The sequence below is a fragment of the Lutjanus erythropterus genome, chromosome 4 (genome assembly GCF_056507025.1).
Source record: "Lutjanus erythropterus isolate fLutEry1 chromosome 4, fLutEry1.hap2, whole genome shotgun sequence".
NCBI lineage: Eukaryota > Metazoa > Chordata > Actinopteri > Lutjaniformes > Lutjanidae > Lutjanus > Lutjanus erythropterus.
In genome coordinates this window covers 28,753,758-28,771,777 of record NC_139320.1, presented here as the reverse complement: position 1 = coordinate 28,771,777, position 18,020 = coordinate 28,753,758, and the positions used below count along the sequence as shown (strand labels likewise).

Sequence of the window (18,020 nt, the reverse complement as noted above, 5' to 3'; positions counted from 1 at the left end):
GCCAGACGTGTCAGTGGTCAGTGAACATGACTGAGACAGATAAAAAAAAAAAAGCCAGTCCCATCACAGAGTTGACCTGGCCGGATGTTATTGTAAATAAACATGTCGGCCAACAGAGAGACAGACTGGTGCAGCAGACACTCAGAGGACATACATGCTGCAGTCTTACATTTATGATCATCTCAGGCTCTGAATTTATACTATACAGATGAAGAAGCAGGTAGGTGTTCAGCTTCTCATGAAGACAGCGATTGACAGGACATGAGGCACTTGTCAAAAGAGAATTACAAAACATTGTATGAGGATGACTTCCCCTGAATCATTACACAACCCCACGAAATTCCCCTTCCTCGCCATCTCTCTTTTCTCTCTGTGTGTGTCAGTCCGCCTCCCTCTCCTCCCCCCTACTCCTCCTCCCCCCTCCTGGGAGTAAATAGGACAGAGCTCCAACAAAACCAATGCACTATTTCACAGACAGGGGGCTCTCTACATACAGCAGTATAACATGCTGAACATTATTAAATTAATTTCTGGAAATTAGTTTCATTAACTGAAATGTGTCCTTCAGCAGGTCCTCTCTTCTCTGTATGAGTTTCAGGGCCTCAACACTCTGACTGCAGTGATCACTAGTTACTGACTGATGACTGAAAGACTGCTGTTAGTATCGATTTGATGGTCAAACTCTCTGCTTTGTAGTTCCAAGCAGTCACAACATCACTTTAACATCTGTCTTAGTGAGTGTGTAAAGAAACAACCTTGAGTGTTTTAGTATTAAGTTGTTAAAGCATATCATGTTACTGTCCGTATGGAGTTAATACAGTAGTTGTAGTTTAATATTACAGGTAGTGCTTTGTCATTAATAGTGGCAGTTAATGAAACAATAATAAAAGAACTTAACTTTTTAAAATTAAAGTTGGGCTAATCAATTACTGCAAAGAAGTTGTACTGAACTGTGTGTCTATTATTTTGTTTAAATGTACTGTGCAAATTAAAGGGTTAGTCTGGATTATTTGAAGTGTGGTTGCGTGAGGTGCTCTGTGTATTAGCTTCAGTAGATGGCAGTTTCCACACCCCAATTTGGAGAAGCAGCAGGAGTTCTGGTGTAGGAAGTAAAGTAATGTTCTGCTCTGGACGGGTCAGCAGAAAAACATATTTTAGCCACCTAAAAATTAGAATAATTTAGAATATTTTTCACCTCTTTACCTTGCTGCCTTTTCTGAGACAGAAATGATGTTATAAAAACCAGCTCTCTCAAAAGCCACCAGACTCCTCAATCAATTAGTTTGTGCTGTTTGTCTGCAACACTAGAACAAGATAACAAGATAAAATTACTGTTTTTGTTGCTTTGAAGCAGAGCAATATTTGACTTACTTAACAACAGTTTCCCGTAAGAAATGGCTGTCTGACGGGAAGATGAAGCAGTGAAAATATTCGCAATATAGAGTCCACTTAGACTGATACTGTTTGTCCTGCTGACCCTGTCCACAGCAGTACGTAGCTCGGCTTCCTACACCAGTACTCCTGCTGCTTCTCCAAACTGGGATGTGCCGGTGGCCACTGGTACTGCAGGTAATACACTGACTCTAGATAAGTACTTCAAACAACCCCACTTCAAATGATCTGCTGAGAGGTCAGTTTTGTTTCTGTACCTGGAGTTGAGGTGATCCTGACAACCTCTGACTTCCGTAGAAGATGGATGACCTCCATCCAGGAGCTGCTGTACTATCTGGTTAACGTCCAGGATCCTTCCCATCAGGCTGTTCATCTCCTGGTCCAGGCTCTCAAACCTACAACAAAGTGCATTGCGGCATGAGATGACATTGTCAGCGGGTTAAGAAAAACTTCTGCATTGGCTAAAAATCCCCTCCTCACCTGTGTGCCACCACCTCCACGTCCTCCAGTTTCTCAGGGATCTCCATCTTGTCCAGCCACTGCTCCTTCTCATCAATCCACAGCTCGCAGGCATTGACCTCGCTGAACATACGGTAGACGGCGAGGGCGTCGTGAAGCCACTGCTGTCTGAGCACCGCCACCTCCACCACCTCGGTGTACAGCTGCTCCACCTCTCCCAAACGCCCCTGCACCTCCTGCAGAGAGGACAGAGCAGGACAGGACAGGGACAGGGGAGGACGCAGACAGACAGGAGGAGATGAAATTTAAAAAAGCAAGCACATAGAGGGACAAAAGAAAAGACATAGGAGGACAAACTAAAAAGTTTAACATCCTTTTCCTGCTTCCTTAACCCACCTCCTGATCACGGTACCGCAGAGGCAGCGCCACCATGTGTTTGCGCAGCGCCACAACATGCAGACGATGTTTGTCGATGGCCTCGCTGACCCCTCTGTGTTTCTTTAGCAGGGACTGGGTGGAGTACTCATCATGTCCGAAGTCTTCACTGGAGACCAAGCGGTAAGCGTCCTGCAGCCAGGCCACCAGGTCGTCCGTCTCCGTGGAGAACTGAAAAAAATTTAGCGCCTCCTGCAGGTGGCTGAGACGCTGCGCAGCCTGGTCCTCCAGCCTCTTCCACTCGCCCTTCACATCCATGATGTGCTCCTGGATCCCCGCCGTGCCAAAGCTCTTCTCGCTCAGGATCTGCTTTCCTCTCTTCATGGTGTTCTGGAGGAGCGGAGCATGGCAGAAAGATAACAGTGTTACTCTAAATTATGCTAACCAACATATTAACATTATTGTCAGTTTTAAAATAGTGTGTGGGTTTTCTTTTATTTGCAAGAGGTCTGGGAACGACATGTTATTGATAACAGCCACTGAAACTACTCTTTTGATGCAGAGGACTTAAAACAAACAGACAGTTGGACATTATTTTTAAAATTTGACAAACGGATTTCAGCCTCTACAAATATTTTGCTGTTGTCTTTGGGTCTTCTACAGTAAGAAGCATGCTCTTCACTTTGTTTTCAAATTCAATAGAAATGCATAAAAATACACAGTAATATGTAATATCTCATCATGCTCTGGAGGATCGACCAAAAAGTTTTGGAGGCAAATCTTAAAAAATTGAGAAGTACATTAGAAATTTGAAGAAAAAAACTAAAGGATATCAAACCTTGCCTAAAATCTGATCAAACCTCCACAATGCCACTTGGAGTTAATGGCACTTGGCACACTGGTAACACTGGTGTAAAGTCTTTAATGTATGTGTGATGTACATGTGACAATGTCAATGACGGCTTACCTGTCCACCACACTAGAATTTTGTTTCGGCACATTCATAATTTCATTTAAAACATTCACAAGTTGTTTAGGCAGGTGGCCTAAAGATGCTTGCTACAGTGGGAAGTTTTATGTTTTGAAAATGATTCAAAACCATAAAATGATCATAAAGGTATGCCAATGTCGCAAAATGTCATCTCAAGTAATTTATACATTCCAAAAATACCACTATATATTTTCAAAGAGATAATAACAAATGTGTTTAGGGCTGCACAATTAATCAAAACATAATCAAAAGTGCAATATGCCCAAGCGCAATATCCAAACTGCAGAAGCTGCAATTTTTTTTGATAAAGATAAAATGTGTGACATAACAGCATTATAACAAAGTACTGTAGTGCTGCAGAGATGCCCTGCCTTATAAACTCTGTTCTCCAGATGTAAGAAAACAAGTTTGTTTAGTCAAGACCCCCAGAAATGTCACATCATCATAATTTTATAGTTAATATTCAGTGTAAATGAAAACTGTGATGCAAAAATAATCATTCCCACTGACTGCAACATGATTTTCTTCACCATATCGTGCAGCCCTATTGTGTTTATATCAAAATCCAAAATTCCAAGCTACAAATGCAGAAACATTGGTCTTTGACATCTGGATGCTTTGTTTATATTCACCCTTTGATTACTTTGTTCTACATTATTCATATATAAGTGCTAATGCATAGATTTACTGAAGTACATGAAGTTCAGAACAGACGCACAAGGTACTGTCAGTATCCCAGGTGCTGATTCTCACACACACACAAATAAAACACAAACACACCTGCAGCAGTGACCGGTGAGCCAGCAGTTCTCCAGCCAGAGTTTTGTGTTTTTGTAGTAACTTCAGCACACTGCTCAGGTCCTTGCCGTAACCCTGAGCGCCCAAAATGGAGCTCTTCTCCCTGATCCAGGCCTCCGACTCCTCCAGCTCCTACGAGATAAAACAAACACACAAACAAGTTTTCAATTTTTACATTAAAACTAAAAAATAAATGCATTAACAGAGAATGCTAACTAAATGATAAAGATAAGAAAGAGGGATAGACGGAGAACAAACGTAAAGAGAGGACAAAAAGAGGTGAATTGAAAAATGTCAAAAGGCCATTGGGAGAAAAAGGAGATTTAAAAAAATATGCAAAGGACAAAAAGTCAAAAATAAAAAACAGTCCTCCCCTATTAACCTTTGAGTCCAAAAGGCAGAAGGGAAATTAGCCAAATTATTCAGTAATGTGATATAATTAGTGATTCAACAATGTGAAAAAGTGACTCTTTGAAGAAATCTGTTGTTCTTATTCTACACTCATTACTTCCACGGATCACTGGACAGTTGTAAAAGACACCAAGTCCAAGTCCAAGTCTGACATATGGATATACATGGAATAAAACAAAATACTGCACACGCACCAAAGAAGGACTGGAAATCGGATTGTTCCTGATTAGAGGGTTAGTCCATAATAGGGCCAGCTTAATTTGACTTTAATTTAACTTTGACATTTCTTTTTGTATGCTAGAAACTATTCAGATCACAGTTTTACCCCTTCTCTCCCAGCCTACAAGAGACACAGCTGTATTATTCATAAATAATGTAGCATAGATATCCTGTAAAACACAAAAAAACCTTTTCAGGCATGGAGCAACGAGCTCTGCAAAACATTCTGTTCTCATGCAAAGCAGCAAAGAACAAAGTGCCACTATTATTACAGTATTTTGCTGCGTGATTTATTACCTTTTCAGCAAACATTTCTGAAAGATCTCTCCTCTAATTAGCGAGCTTACTGAGCATGAACATGTGGGAAATCTAACGTCTGCTTAAGACCTGGTGATGTTGTAAAGCTTCAGTTAAAAATAGAGGTTGATAAAAGTATAATGATTAATTAATGTGTTTAAACATGGGCCTGTCGTGTTTGTGTAACAGACAAAGGTCCTAAATAAAGATTAAATTCTTTAGAAATTCAAACACAAGAACTGACATGCCTTCAAATGTCTATAGTCGTTCCTACCGTCCGCACCCAAAGGCGAAGTGAAATGATGGCTGTCATAAAGAGCTGGGGACACAATAGACAGTCTCTCCTGGGAGGCATTCATATCGTTGCGCTTGTTTGTGCACACAAAGGGTTACAGAAATAGTTGTGTGAAGGATGAAAAAAGAAACTTTGAGAGAGAAGTCCAAATCCTGCCTTTTTTTATCATCTCCACAAAGCTGCCAAAGATAAGATGGATATCAATGTTGGTGACAGAAGGGACCACCAATTAAGACGCTGGAAATGTGCGGAGAGACGGCACGTTTCCACAGCTGTTTGAAGCATCCAATGAGCACTTCAGATGGAGGATACTGGAGTAACTACAATGAAATAATCCCGCCTTTCGCCTCATCTAGTCAACTGATCCTACCTGAAAGAAGGCCCACAGCTGTCTGGACTCCTCAAGCTCAGCGCGTCTTTTAGCTGCTAGTTGCTTCAGCTCCTCCAGACAGGAAGAGACATGATTGACACGGTTACAGATCACCTGTGGGTCACACGGTTGGTAGCCTGGGAGACAACAAAATTACATTAACGGCCATTAAAAAAAAACAAAACACACACAATAGATACAGCATTTCACTGGATCACTACAGTAGCGTATTCTGAAAAAAAAATAGAGTGTACTGATCAGATCATCTTACTGATATCAAGTTCCAAAAATCTATTTTCCACTTGTCTCAAGGTCAAAAACATCTTCACTTGACTGAATGAAATCAATACTGGATCACTGCTTCCTCATTTCATTTAGTCAGTCTATGATTCAGAACAAGTGCTGCCTAAAAGTTCAGGAACAACTGTTACCTTTTCATTACAATCCAATTTACTCTTATATTTTTCTAAAATGTACCAATATTATTCTGGACACCATACAATATAATGCAAATCATCAACAACAACAACAACAACAACAACAACAAACAAGTTCAATCACCAACTCTCAGACGGACTCAACAGAAATATTATAAGTGAACAGTATAAGCTTATGTTGTTACTGTGCACACCCTACAGCTCTTATCAACACCCAAGTCAGTCTTAGTATCAAAATATATGTCTAATCTAATAACTGTTTTCTAAACGTTCTGAATAATGGTCTTTGGGTTCGTTAAATATTCTACATCCTGCACTCCTGCATCCTGGCATTCTGTTTTTACAAAATTGAAATCTCACTGAACAATGCTTTGGTTTTACCTTTAAGGTGATTCAAATCAGATCAATTTAAAAGCTGCATTTTGGTTTCTTTTCATCACAGGAAAAACAAACTAAGGCCCTGTCTATACATATAAAGATTTTTTCCTCCTCTGTTTAAAAACATCCTGTCCACACAACTTTCATTTTATATAATATAGTATCTGTGCACACAAGAATGTAACAATTAAACACTCAAAAATGCGTGCTTGGTCAGTGGTGATTAAGACTTTATCAGAGATATGTTAAATAGCAGAGAAGATCATTCTGAGGATGCACAGTGAGCTTATTTTATTTTAGTTGTAGTAACTTAAAAACACAAACAATAGCAGATAATTATTGATTTAACGATTGTAACGATGGGCATGTCCAAACTGAGATGCTAATGTCATCATTTCTCAAATGCTAAGTTTTACATGTCCACATGGATGCAAAGAAACAAGAGCTTTAAAATCTGCACTTCAGAAAGTATTTGTTTTAATGACCTAAAACCTGTGTCTGTGGATGAGAAGCCAAAACCTAGAAAATGTGTTTTGCAAAATGTATAAAACTTGAAACTTTAGGACTTTTGATATCATATAAAGTTTAAGACAGATCAAATGAAACACATCACCAGTGCTATACACAATATACAAGACACATGTATGACTATACCCTCTATAGTGGTGAATTTGAGTGCAGCAGTGTTGAGTGTCTCGACCCTCTCAGCCTGCACTGTAATGTCCGCCTCCTGCAGGCTGTGTTTCTGCAGCAGGTCATCCACCTCCAGCAGGTGCTTCCCAAAGTCCTTCGACAGCAGCTGCACCTGAGAGAGGGAGGAGAAGACTCCGTAACTCTATTTCTCTCTTCACTCAAACTACATTCATTTTGTCTTTCTTTTAAAAATGAAAAACATGTAAGCATACTTCTGTTCTGTCTTTCTTCTTTGACTCTTATCTTTTTACTCCACCTCCACTATTTCTCTCCTCTATCTTTACTTGACTATTGAATATACAAGTGGAGCGTCTTTCTCACAGCCTCCAGTACCTGTGTGTCCTCCATCCAGTCGATCATGTAGACCATGTCCTGAAAAGTCTTCTGCAGGGCCAGGTTCTTCTCCAGCCGAGTCCTCCTCCCAGCCACCAGCTCCTTCAGCAGACTCCACTGGCCCAGGATGTTCTCCTTTCGTGCCAAGATACGCCGGATGTCGTAGTATCCTTCCGCCTCCATCTCTGCAGAAAGCTCCACCACAACCCCAATTCGCTCTTCATATGAGGCTATGTCAGCCTCGATGGCCTCGTGTTTCTTCATTGCTGCCTCAACTGCTGGTAGGTCATACCCAAAATTATCCTGTTGGCAGAGAGAAGAAAAATCTTTTTTTTTTAAAAAAGATGTGAGGTGAGAAATTACAGAAATTACATGCACACTCATTTGTTGGGATGTGCACGTTTTAAACTCAGATTTAAGGTAAACACAGCAGATGGATGTAAAACAGTCTTACAGTGTCCAACACTGTACATATTTATGTTTACATAAAACATTGAACAGGATTTATAACTTAGGGGAACTGGAAAATGGTACCCTCTTACAGGTGCATTAGGTTACCTGAGGTGAAGTAGGGGGACTACATTCTTATAATGATACACCTACCTGTGATACAAGTCTCTGGTTCTCATTGAGCCAGGCTTGTCTCATGGTGGTTTTGTGGTCAAAGCGTTGAGCCAGCAGCTCCAGCTTCTCCTGACGAATCAGCTCCTTGCGCAGAGCCACGCCCCTTTCATGTTCGGCCTTCTCCAGCCTCTCCCAGGCCTGGACAGAGAAGAAGGTTTCACAGTAATTTAAGGTAATATGATTTTTCTTTATGTGAGTGTACGTAAATGAGAAAAAAAGTGATGTAAAATAAACAGCCAGGAGTTTGAACTGTTTGAGAGAGACAGTGACTGTAACTCGCTTGTGTCAGTTGCCACATAATTGTTCAAGTAAAAAGGTGAAGTACTGTATATAAAATAAAAACAACACAGCTGGTGGATGTATGACCTTGTTGATGTCTGAGATGAGCTTCCCATCATTAGGCACATAGGGTTTCTGGTTGTTGGCTCTGAGTTTGCTTTGGATGGTGAAGAGGAGGACCTCGAGATTCCCCTTCTCCTGAAACCTGAGGGAGAAACAGAAACCTGCAGTCAGTGATCCTGCTCAACAATATGGCCTCTTCTCTTTCAACAGTTGCCTCCTGTGTAGAACACAGCACACACCAAAAGAGCTTCCAACTTAATTCAAAGAACAACTAAAATAAAAAAGATTGGGGTCAAAGGAAACACTCCAGCTGCAGCCAGACATTGGTGAGGGTTTCAGTGTCTCACTCAAGGACACTTGCAGCATGAATGTTTGCTGACAGGGATGTCTGAGGACTCCTGGTAAAGGACGATTTCTCTGCTCACTCTGCCACCCTGCTGTCCGGTGTCATGGCCATTCATCAATCTAGGGGAGTCTACTGTATGAACATATGGATGACTTCAAACTAATATGGTGACATTTCTCTGAATAAGTGCAGAGCCTCCTGATTAAAAAATAATTAGATTTTATGTAAAAAACATTCAGACCTTGGTTTACAAAACCAGAAAGGTTTCTACATGTGATTTGAATTTCAAATGTGCAGATGGGCTTTTTTTAAATTCTGAGAATTATTTCATCTCTGGCTGTAAGTAACAGTAATTTACATTCATGATGTACTACAGAGACGACATGTTTGGTTCTGTAGTCCACATTGTATGGCTTCTGCTTGTCGCTGTCGCTGTCAGTATCTTTCATCTACAGGAGTCTTTGCATCAAAAGACAAACTTTTCTTACTCCATGTTGGATGAAATGTACACTTGAATTTAATACTACTTATAGAAACCAGTTGAGAGTTTTTACCCAGAAAAAAAGGCTGCTCCCCAGTGTGTAGATGCAGCACTTGTCAAGTCAATTAAAGCAATCTGGCTTTGTATTATCAGCTCTATTGATCGGATATAATTTCATTATTGGAATAATACATAATAATATAATGAACAGTGAAAAAATTCCCATTCTAATTTCCCATCCCCCCTGGGGATGTATGCAGATGTCTTGTTTTGTCTGACCAACAGTCCAAAACCTTGAGATATTCAGTTTATTATCATATATGACAAAGGAAGAGGCTGGAACCTGAGAATTCATCATAGCTGCCAGTGTATTCCCAGTGCCTGTGGGTCCATGACTGTAGTACTGATGCTAATGCTGATCCTGATGATGCTGGACAAAAGACTCAAGGCTCAGCGGCTCTGTCTTCCAGCACGTTTCATGCGTGTTTGCATGTACAAACAGCGAGACACAGCCGACTTCTGCACGTTTCACTCCTGATGAGCCTTAATTTGATTAATAATTGTTTCATCTGATCAATGCAAAAAAGAAAAAGAAGTTGATTCTGTGAGAAAACAAATCCGTATAGCATAAATGTGGTTTAACTCTCACTTTCAGAGATCAAGTTGGTTATGCACCTCTTTCAGTTGCTGCTGCATATATTTCAATAAATCAATTTTAACTTAAAACAATATGTGAATTTCTTGCATGTGCACGTCAACTATGCATAGTGAAATAACCACTAATTATTTTATGATTAAGCTTGAAGTTCAAGCTACACTATGCATCCCTCTAAACTAACACTAGCCTAAGACATTTGAAGTCAAATTAGTAGTGCGATTAATGAACTATATGCCGTGCGCTGTGTAATAAATGACAATAGCACTTAAATATTAAGATACCATTTCAAAAATTCACAAAACGTACTTGATGGGCTTCTCTATGGTGCAGTAGGTTGTGAAGGCCTGCAGCTGCTGCTGAACTCCAGTCAGCGAGTTGGCAAACTTCTGGTTACTGATGACCGCGATGGTCTTTTCTATCCAATCCAACAGATCTGATGCCAGAGCCTCGTAGCGGTTGATGATGTTCTCTGCCTCGATACAGTTGTCTAGTACCTGAGTCAGACAAACAGAAAAAGGTCAGGAGGAGATTGGGAGAAGAGAGGAAATGATGGATTCACAAAGAGAGAATGAGAAATATTCAGAATTATAATGTTTGTACATTTCTTTATTTCTTAAATGTACTATAAGGAGTTTTTAACTGATCCTGAAACATTCTCAATTTAATTCTGTGGCCTCTATATGACCTACAAAAGTTATTCTTCATGCCAGTCACTTTCTTCTTGAAATCAATTTATGGTATGCACACTGGAAGCGCCTACATTTCCCAGGCAAAGTTACAATGATTAGTACCCTAGCCAGTAAAAAAGAAGGGCAAGATTTTTCTTTAGATCAATTTATATTTGACATTCTGTTTTGTCGTTATGGTGGTAGAAACACTACAGCTTTTGTCCACAAGGGCCTCTAAAACCAACACAAAATTAAGGTTCCTCATAGCTGCTTTAAGTACTGCATATTTTGACTGTTCCTTGCATTTTAGCTTCCTAACGTTACTGACCTTTCAACTTTTATGGACTGTTTGCATATGTGTGTATCTGTTACCTTGCCAACCCTCTTGCCCTCCACAATAAGAGCCTTCATCTTGGAGAAGTAGTGGTAGTAGGAGACCACATAAGTGATGATGGACTTTTCGTCTGGGTTCTCTGTGTTCACATCTGCACCGGAGGGAGGTGGTGGTGGAGACAGAGAGTAGATAAATTAACCCGGCATAGAGCCACACAGAAACTATTTTTCTCAGGGAGTAAAGAAAGAACACTTTCATGGGTATTTCATCATAAAATGTGGTTTGACTGACATTAACCCGAAACCATTCTAACCTTCAGGGTCCAGAAGTTTGGTGAGACCCAGGTGCTGCTCTGCGATGTTGAAGGCTTGCTGGAGGTTGTGGGTTGCATTGGACCGTGTCAGTTTGTGGAACTCTATTAGGTCGGGTCTGCAGGGCACAAGACGATGACGCATCATGTTTGTAAGGCTCTAATCTTAAAATAACATGTCGGTCAAACCTGTTGCATGTCTTTCCAATCCGACTTTGTCTGTTCTTTGTGCATGTGTTTTGCCTGCTTTGGTTTCAGCTTCTCTTTTCTAGGACCTGATGTCATCATGTAAAACTTGCAAGTTCCCAATGTTAAACATGGTAGCATGCTATAGAGAGGTGTACCCACCTGTGTCTGTGTATGAGGGCGTTGAAGGCGAGGCCGTCTCTCCAGCAGGTGGTGAAATTCTGGATGTTGACCTCAGAGTACCTGGAACATGGGGACATCTTTTGTAACTTCAAACGTAAACCTAAAACTTACACTAACATACCAACATGGTAGATTATATCAGTGATCATGAAATTAATTGTTGCAGCTTAAAGTTTCCTGTATTTTCATTTCACTGCTCACCCTGCGGTCTTCATCTGGCACCAGAGCAGCAGGGCATCCTTGGCCGAGCGTGTTTCTCTGTTGTCCTCTGTCTCTATTTTGATCACCTGGATCTGAACAAGAACGCAGCAAAGCAACAGTTCAGGGTTTGTAGGAGAGACACCATGGCACAGACCCTGCATCTTCTGTCTCTGTGCACTACAGTGCTTTCTTTTTGGGGAATATACTTTCACATTTTAGGTAATTACCTTTACCTTACTGAAGACTGTGTCTACCAGTGTGTTCCTTACCTAACAGACAGTCTGTGGCTGAGTCCAAAAGCACTTCCTATTTAGTGACTCTGGCTATTTTAAGTGTGAGTGTCAACATTTTTTTTGCTAAATTTTAATGGTTAGTTCTAATTTTTATATGTGTGGTTGTATGAGGTCATCGCTCATCCCCCAGTTTGGAGAAGTATACCAGCATGGAAGCTAAGCAATGTACTGTGGTGTACACTGTATTTAAAACATTTTCACTGCTTTAACTCACCCAAGGACAGGAAATTGAAGCCGTTTTATCCATCTATCCTCTCCTTGTAGTCACCAAACTCTTTCCGCAAAAACAATTTTTGTGTCACTTAACAAATGCTAACATCTTAACCCAATCTAACCCTTTAAAACTCCACACTTGGTGGCTTGGAAGAGACCATTACAACGGCTTCAGTTCCCCTTCGGAAACGGACGTTTCACAGCGAAGTAAATCAGTGAAAATATCATACACTTAAACTGATGATAAATTTTTTTTTTTAAGTAGCTAAAATACATTTTGCTGCTGACTCTGCCCACAGCACTTCTTTGCTTAGCTTCCTACTCTGGTAGTCCTGGTACTCCTCCTGCTCTCCGCCACCTACTGTAGGTAATACACTGACTATGGATAAGTACCTCATACAAGCCCACTTAAAAAAAATCAAAATAACCCTTTTAGCTCTACATAACACAGAAAAGTGTTAAAAATTCCAACAGTGAAGGGAAAAAGTAGCATCTATGTACACTACTTTATGCTAACAGTTCCACGGTGCATCTAGTGTGTGGACGCCGTATTCAGAAGCTCAATTTATCCCTACAGCAACTACAGGGTTATAGTAACTAGAGTCTATTATGTACTGTAGGGTGCAGTGAATAAGTGAATGGCACCCTGTGATAGAAGCTGTCTGATGAACATTTGCAAGCTATCTAGCAAAGTTAGCTTCCTGTAGCCATGCTCCCATCTCAAGTCATATAGTATAATTTGTATTAAACTAGGCAACTTTATACATGAAAGTGATGAACTTAAGCATGTTTAAGATTTGTCTAACTGGTCCAAGAAGGCTCTGCTTAACTCAGATGTTTCTCCACCTGAGGGAAAGAGTCACAAGAGCAACACCAGCCTTATCTGAATCATTTGTAAAATAAATGCTCTTTAGAAAAAGTCAGAGTCACAGTGCCCTTACAGTACTCCTGAACCCTCGACACAGACAGCGAGACAGAATTAACAGTAAGAACAGAGCAGAGCAATAAGAGCCGAGGGTTTCAGCGCAAAGAAAGTACAGGGCCATTACAGCGCCTGATGATGATAGGTGACAGTGACAGCCATTCAACCAATCACATCACAGTGACATGATCCAAGGTAATTGGGGACATGACACCCTGGAATCAGCTGCTACCCATGTCGTTAGGCACAACATTAAGCGCACACACAGACACGCACAGTCTGGCATATAAAAACACACACATAAACACAGTGTATCTGTGTGAACACACATGAAAAAGATGAACACATGTAGGTACACATGAAGATAAATGCACAAAATCATTTGTTTCTTTTTCCTGAGAAAATATCACACTGTGAAAGAAGCACTGGATGGTTCAGTAATAGAGACATCATATATTTTGATATTATTCCACTGAATATTTCTTTTTATCATAACACCAATTTTATTATTTTCGAACGAAGAAAGTTACCCAAATCCAATACTATTAAATAATTTATTCCTTTAGTTATTTAGCATTTAAACATAGACCTCATACACATTAACTGGTCACCACTAATATGAAAAGCTGCTTTTTTTATTAGGTCATGATAATGTACATAAAACTAGAAAAAAAAAAATTGGTATCTGTGGATCAGCCCAGAAATTTTACATAACCTGCCAGTTTATATTGTTTCCGCATGACTAAGACCACTTGTATTATTAATTTGCTTTAATTTTGACTGAATACTATTTGTGTGGACAAATTCTATTCTTTTTTTATTTTTCCTCAACTGTTAAAATATGTTATCACCTTAATGTGTTACCTAACTACTAATAGTTGACTTGTGCATGATATTTTGTAGTTGATGATGGATAGTTCACCCCCCCCCAAAAAAATAAATCCATCATTATCTACTCATTATCTACTCTTTTTATTCCTTTTGTAATTGTTGTTACTGCCACCAGAGTGTGTCTTATTATTATTTATCTTTAAGCTTCTGTACATCGACAGTGGGCGAGGGTTGGGTGGGAGGGTGTCGGGGAAAAACATCAAAATATGGAGGGACAGTTTCTCTCGTTGTTGTATTTGTATACTTTTGTACAAAGAATATTCCTTCCAATAAAATATTACTTCATATCACTGTAAATGAAATACTAGCAACTTGTGTCTAATGGATTAAATCAGTAAATCCAACAAATAACCAATGGATTAATTTATAAAAATCAGTTAGCCAGTGTCTTAGCAGGAGAAAACATGAGGAAAACACTTTGAAAATAAACTTACAGTGTTGTATAACCCAGAAAAGTGTTAAACAACACTGTTTATATTGTTCCTATCTTTAAATTTCTCATTCACAACGTTCCTGTTTTTAAATTGTTCACATTTTTTGTATTTCCTCTTGCTTATATTTTTATATGTTTTATTGATGCTTCTTTATATTTTTGCTATCTACTTTGCTGCTGTAACACTTTATTAGTTCCATTCTGGGACTAATAAAGGAATATTTAGTCTTAACTTTAACATGATTCCAGTGGTTTGCCTGTTATGATGTAAAGTAGTTAATAATAAAAAAAACATCTATGTGATCTCATTACTAAATGATGAAGATTCACTTGCTCCTATAGGACAAACCACATCACAAAATCCCAGCTGCCAGACCACGCAGTCCTCAAAAACACAAACATACATCGCATTGCCATTTCTCATGTTCAGCAGCATTTTCAGGAAAAGAGACTTGAGGTAGTCCAGCACTTTAAAATATATTAATTTGTCTGGTCAAAGCCCCATCTAGACAACAAGCACCTCAGACACATATTTGTTACTTGAGTGTCTAATAAATGTTTTTGTTGAAAAAAAAAAAAGAATCATGTGAGAAAATCATCATCTAAATTCTTAAGGAGAAAAACTGCGATTCACATTTTTGCAAGAATCGTTCAGCCCTCAAGTAAAGTGTGTCTGCTTTAACTCAACTGCTCTTTCTTTGCTGTTAACTCATTAATAAAAGGTAGGAAAAGACAACATGCTGGATAAACCCACATAAATCTGAATGTATATATCTTTTCAAATATACAGTGAATCTAAAATCAATGTTTCTCATTTCAGATATATTGTAAACAGCAGGTGAGCTGGCAGTATTTTAGGTGCATACATACACACACACAAACACCCAACACAAGGACACTTAGCCAACCACATACAACACTATAACTGAAGTCACTGCAAATAATAACGGCCTGTTATTATTTGTGTATGGTTCTGTAAATACATAAAGATTACCTCTTCTTTTGCCTGTCAATCCTCCCCCTTCTTTCCCCTTTCTTTCTCTCTCTCACTCCCTCTCTTTCTGTCTGGCTCTCCCTTTCTGCCTGTGTGCAGTTACTGCAGTGGTTTGGCCCTACCTGCTGACTGGACAAAGCAAACTCTCACTTTCGCTACGGAGGAAAGAGAAAAGAGGTGGAGATGAGGAGAGACAAAGAGCAAGGTAACTGGAAGCCACTTGGACAACATAAATCTCAGCCAGCTCTGGACAACGCTACATCCTGCTGACATTATGAGCATCTAAATGTTTGGTTAAATAAAGTTATTGGGCTTATGAATATACGTTTGAATTTGTAATCAAGCATCAGTGTCTGTTAGTGTCATAGTTATGGCCAAAACTGTTATTTACAGTATATATTTATTTGTATTTATTTTAGGTATTGTCCTTGTACTGCACTTGATTTAAAATATAACAAAAAAGTTGATAAAAGTTGACTACACAAGTATCACAGTTAGTTAGGCTGTGTTAAATTATAATACTTTGCCTTCTCTGTTTTTACAAAACTTTACATTTGGGGCTCCAAAAATGCCCATGAGTCCAGTGCTTAAATATATTAGCGTCTATCCCTGCAGTATCATCACATTAGTTGCATATAGAAATAGACCATTTGCATAAGAAATGCTATTGCTAGTTTGAAAGATAATCAAAACAAATCCAGTAAATGAATCTATTTTTGATGTCAATTTTCTTGTGTGTGTGTGTGTGTTGTGCAGCTCAGTGTCATTATGTCACTCATTCATAATCATTTATTCAATTTTTGCTTTCAAGCCTCCATATCTTATCTTTTTTATAAGGTCCATCGATATTGTGTGTATTTTGTTTTCATTTATGTTTCAGCCCCTTACCTCAAAAGGCTTTTTGCCAGATTGTCATTCTAAAGAAGACTTTTTTTCACCTTACCTGCCTGTTTAAATAATGGCACATAAAGCAGGTGTGTGAAAAAGGCTGACGTGGTATTTAACAGTAGGAATGAGAGTGGCCTGGAGGATTATAAAAGGCAGCTTGTGAACAGAGACAAATGATAAGGACAGCAGGAAAGATTGTATGTAAATTGAAGGACCTGATTTTTATTCTAACCTTACTTTAACCTCTGCTAATCATCAGAAACCCGACTGAGCATACATCACTGATGGTGGACACGGACTCAAGGTCACACCTAGGCCCCACCCGTTCATTTTATTTTCACTGCTTGTTGTTTCCCATCAGCAAACATCCTTTCCCCCTATCCTCAGTTCTTTCATAATTACTCTGTTTCACACACACACACACACACAGTCCTTTCTCAGCACATGCAAAATTGAAGAGGCCATCGACTGGTGGCTCTTGGGAGCAGGCGAGCGGGACGACAGCCAAGCTCACAGCTAATGGTGGCAAAGCTAGTAGTCAGCTCACACTACTGTGGTCTAAACTGTATATTTACAGCTGCTTAGTTTTACTCAAAACACAACAAAAACAAAACAGCTATCACTGAATTACTAACAAGCATCGCTCTACTACACTCACTGACCTACAAAGGCAAAACAGAGATTACATATTTATTTAAAACTCATTTTATCACTAATATATGACTTTCTAACATCTGTTTTATTAAAATATTATAGATATGTGTTTAACTACAAAACATACCTAAAACAGCTAGACAGCTAACTAAAGTGAGAGGGCTATACCAAGTAAATGCTAAAGTAGCTTGTGAGATAGCGACAGCTAGCCTTTGCTAAATCTAAAGCTAAATTTAGTTCATGATTATCCCTTACTTGTCACCTGTAAATGAAAAATATCCATTTCGATGAACTGGTTATTAATTTTACAGTGTTCAACATTATTAAATTAGCAACACCTAATTTGATTCATTATGGTGAAGGAAAAAAACAGCTAATCTCCTGCTGATGGTAGCTAGCTTAGCAGATCTCAATAGCTGCCATTTCAGCTTTGGACTCATACTCATATGTATTATGAGTATATATATATGTATATATATATTTTGATAAAGGTCACCTTTATTATCGGGACTCAAGCCAAAGCGAACACTGCAGACTACTGACAGATCAGAGTAGAGTAGCATAGTGAGTGTGAAACTTAAGTTGAGTGAGAGTGAGAGAGATTGATTATCAGAGAGTGACAGTGAATGTGTGCTGAGTGGAGGAAAAGGCGAAAGTGAAGTAGTCGGTCTGGCAGTAAATGTACAGTTTAGGTTTTAGTTTGTCAGTGAATAAAAGCGGCAGCTTCTTGAGACCAAAGCAGAGCTCCTGTGTGTGTGTGTTGTTTCCACCTACATTGAAGGAGTACTATCTGCAATGGAGCAGATTTACTGCCATAATACCATATACCCTGATAAAATGTCAGGATAAAATGTAGATACTGTAGTTTCTCTGAGTGAAGATTAAACAAAGCCATAGTATATGCATTTTTAGGTAGCCTGTCATGTGGACTCAATGATGATTTCTTTAGGT

At 39.2% G+C, this 18,020-nt stretch overlaps 1 protein-coding gene across 1 annotated transcript in view; it reads right to left on the bottom strand.

Moving 5' to 3' along the window:
- sptbn4b (spectrin, beta, non-erythrocytic 4b) overlaps positions 1–18,020 on the bottom strand; it is a 105,199-nt gene that overhangs the window by 63,103 nt on the left and 24,076 nt on the right. Inside the window, exons 5-18 of the mRNA XM_084717527.1 lie at positions 11,782–11,873; positions 11,560–11,640; positions 11,215–11,330; positions 10,940–11,052; positions 10,206–10,393; positions 8,439–8,556; positions 8,052–8,210; positions 7,449–7,751; positions 7,077–7,227; positions 5,608–5,744; positions 3,998–4,147; positions 2,248–2,616; positions 1,873–2,087; positions 1,650–1,787 (exon numbers count right to left, since the gene is read on the bottom strand). Coding sequence (XP_084573653.1) covers positions 1,650–1,787; positions 1,873–2,087; positions 2,248–2,616; positions 3,998–4,147; positions 5,608–5,744; positions 7,077–7,227; positions 7,449–7,751; positions 8,052–8,210; positions 8,439–8,556; positions 10,206–10,393; positions 10,940–11,052; positions 11,215–11,330; positions 11,560–11,640; positions 11,782–11,873 — 2,330 coding nt within the window. The remainder of the gene's footprint in view (positions 1–1,649; positions 1,788–1,872; positions 2,088–2,247; positions 2,617–3,997; positions 4,148–5,607; positions 5,745–7,076; positions 7,228–7,448; positions 7,752–8,051; positions 8,211–8,438; positions 8,557–10,205; positions 10,394–10,939; positions 11,053–11,214; positions 11,331–11,559; positions 11,641–11,781; positions 11,874–18,020) is intronic.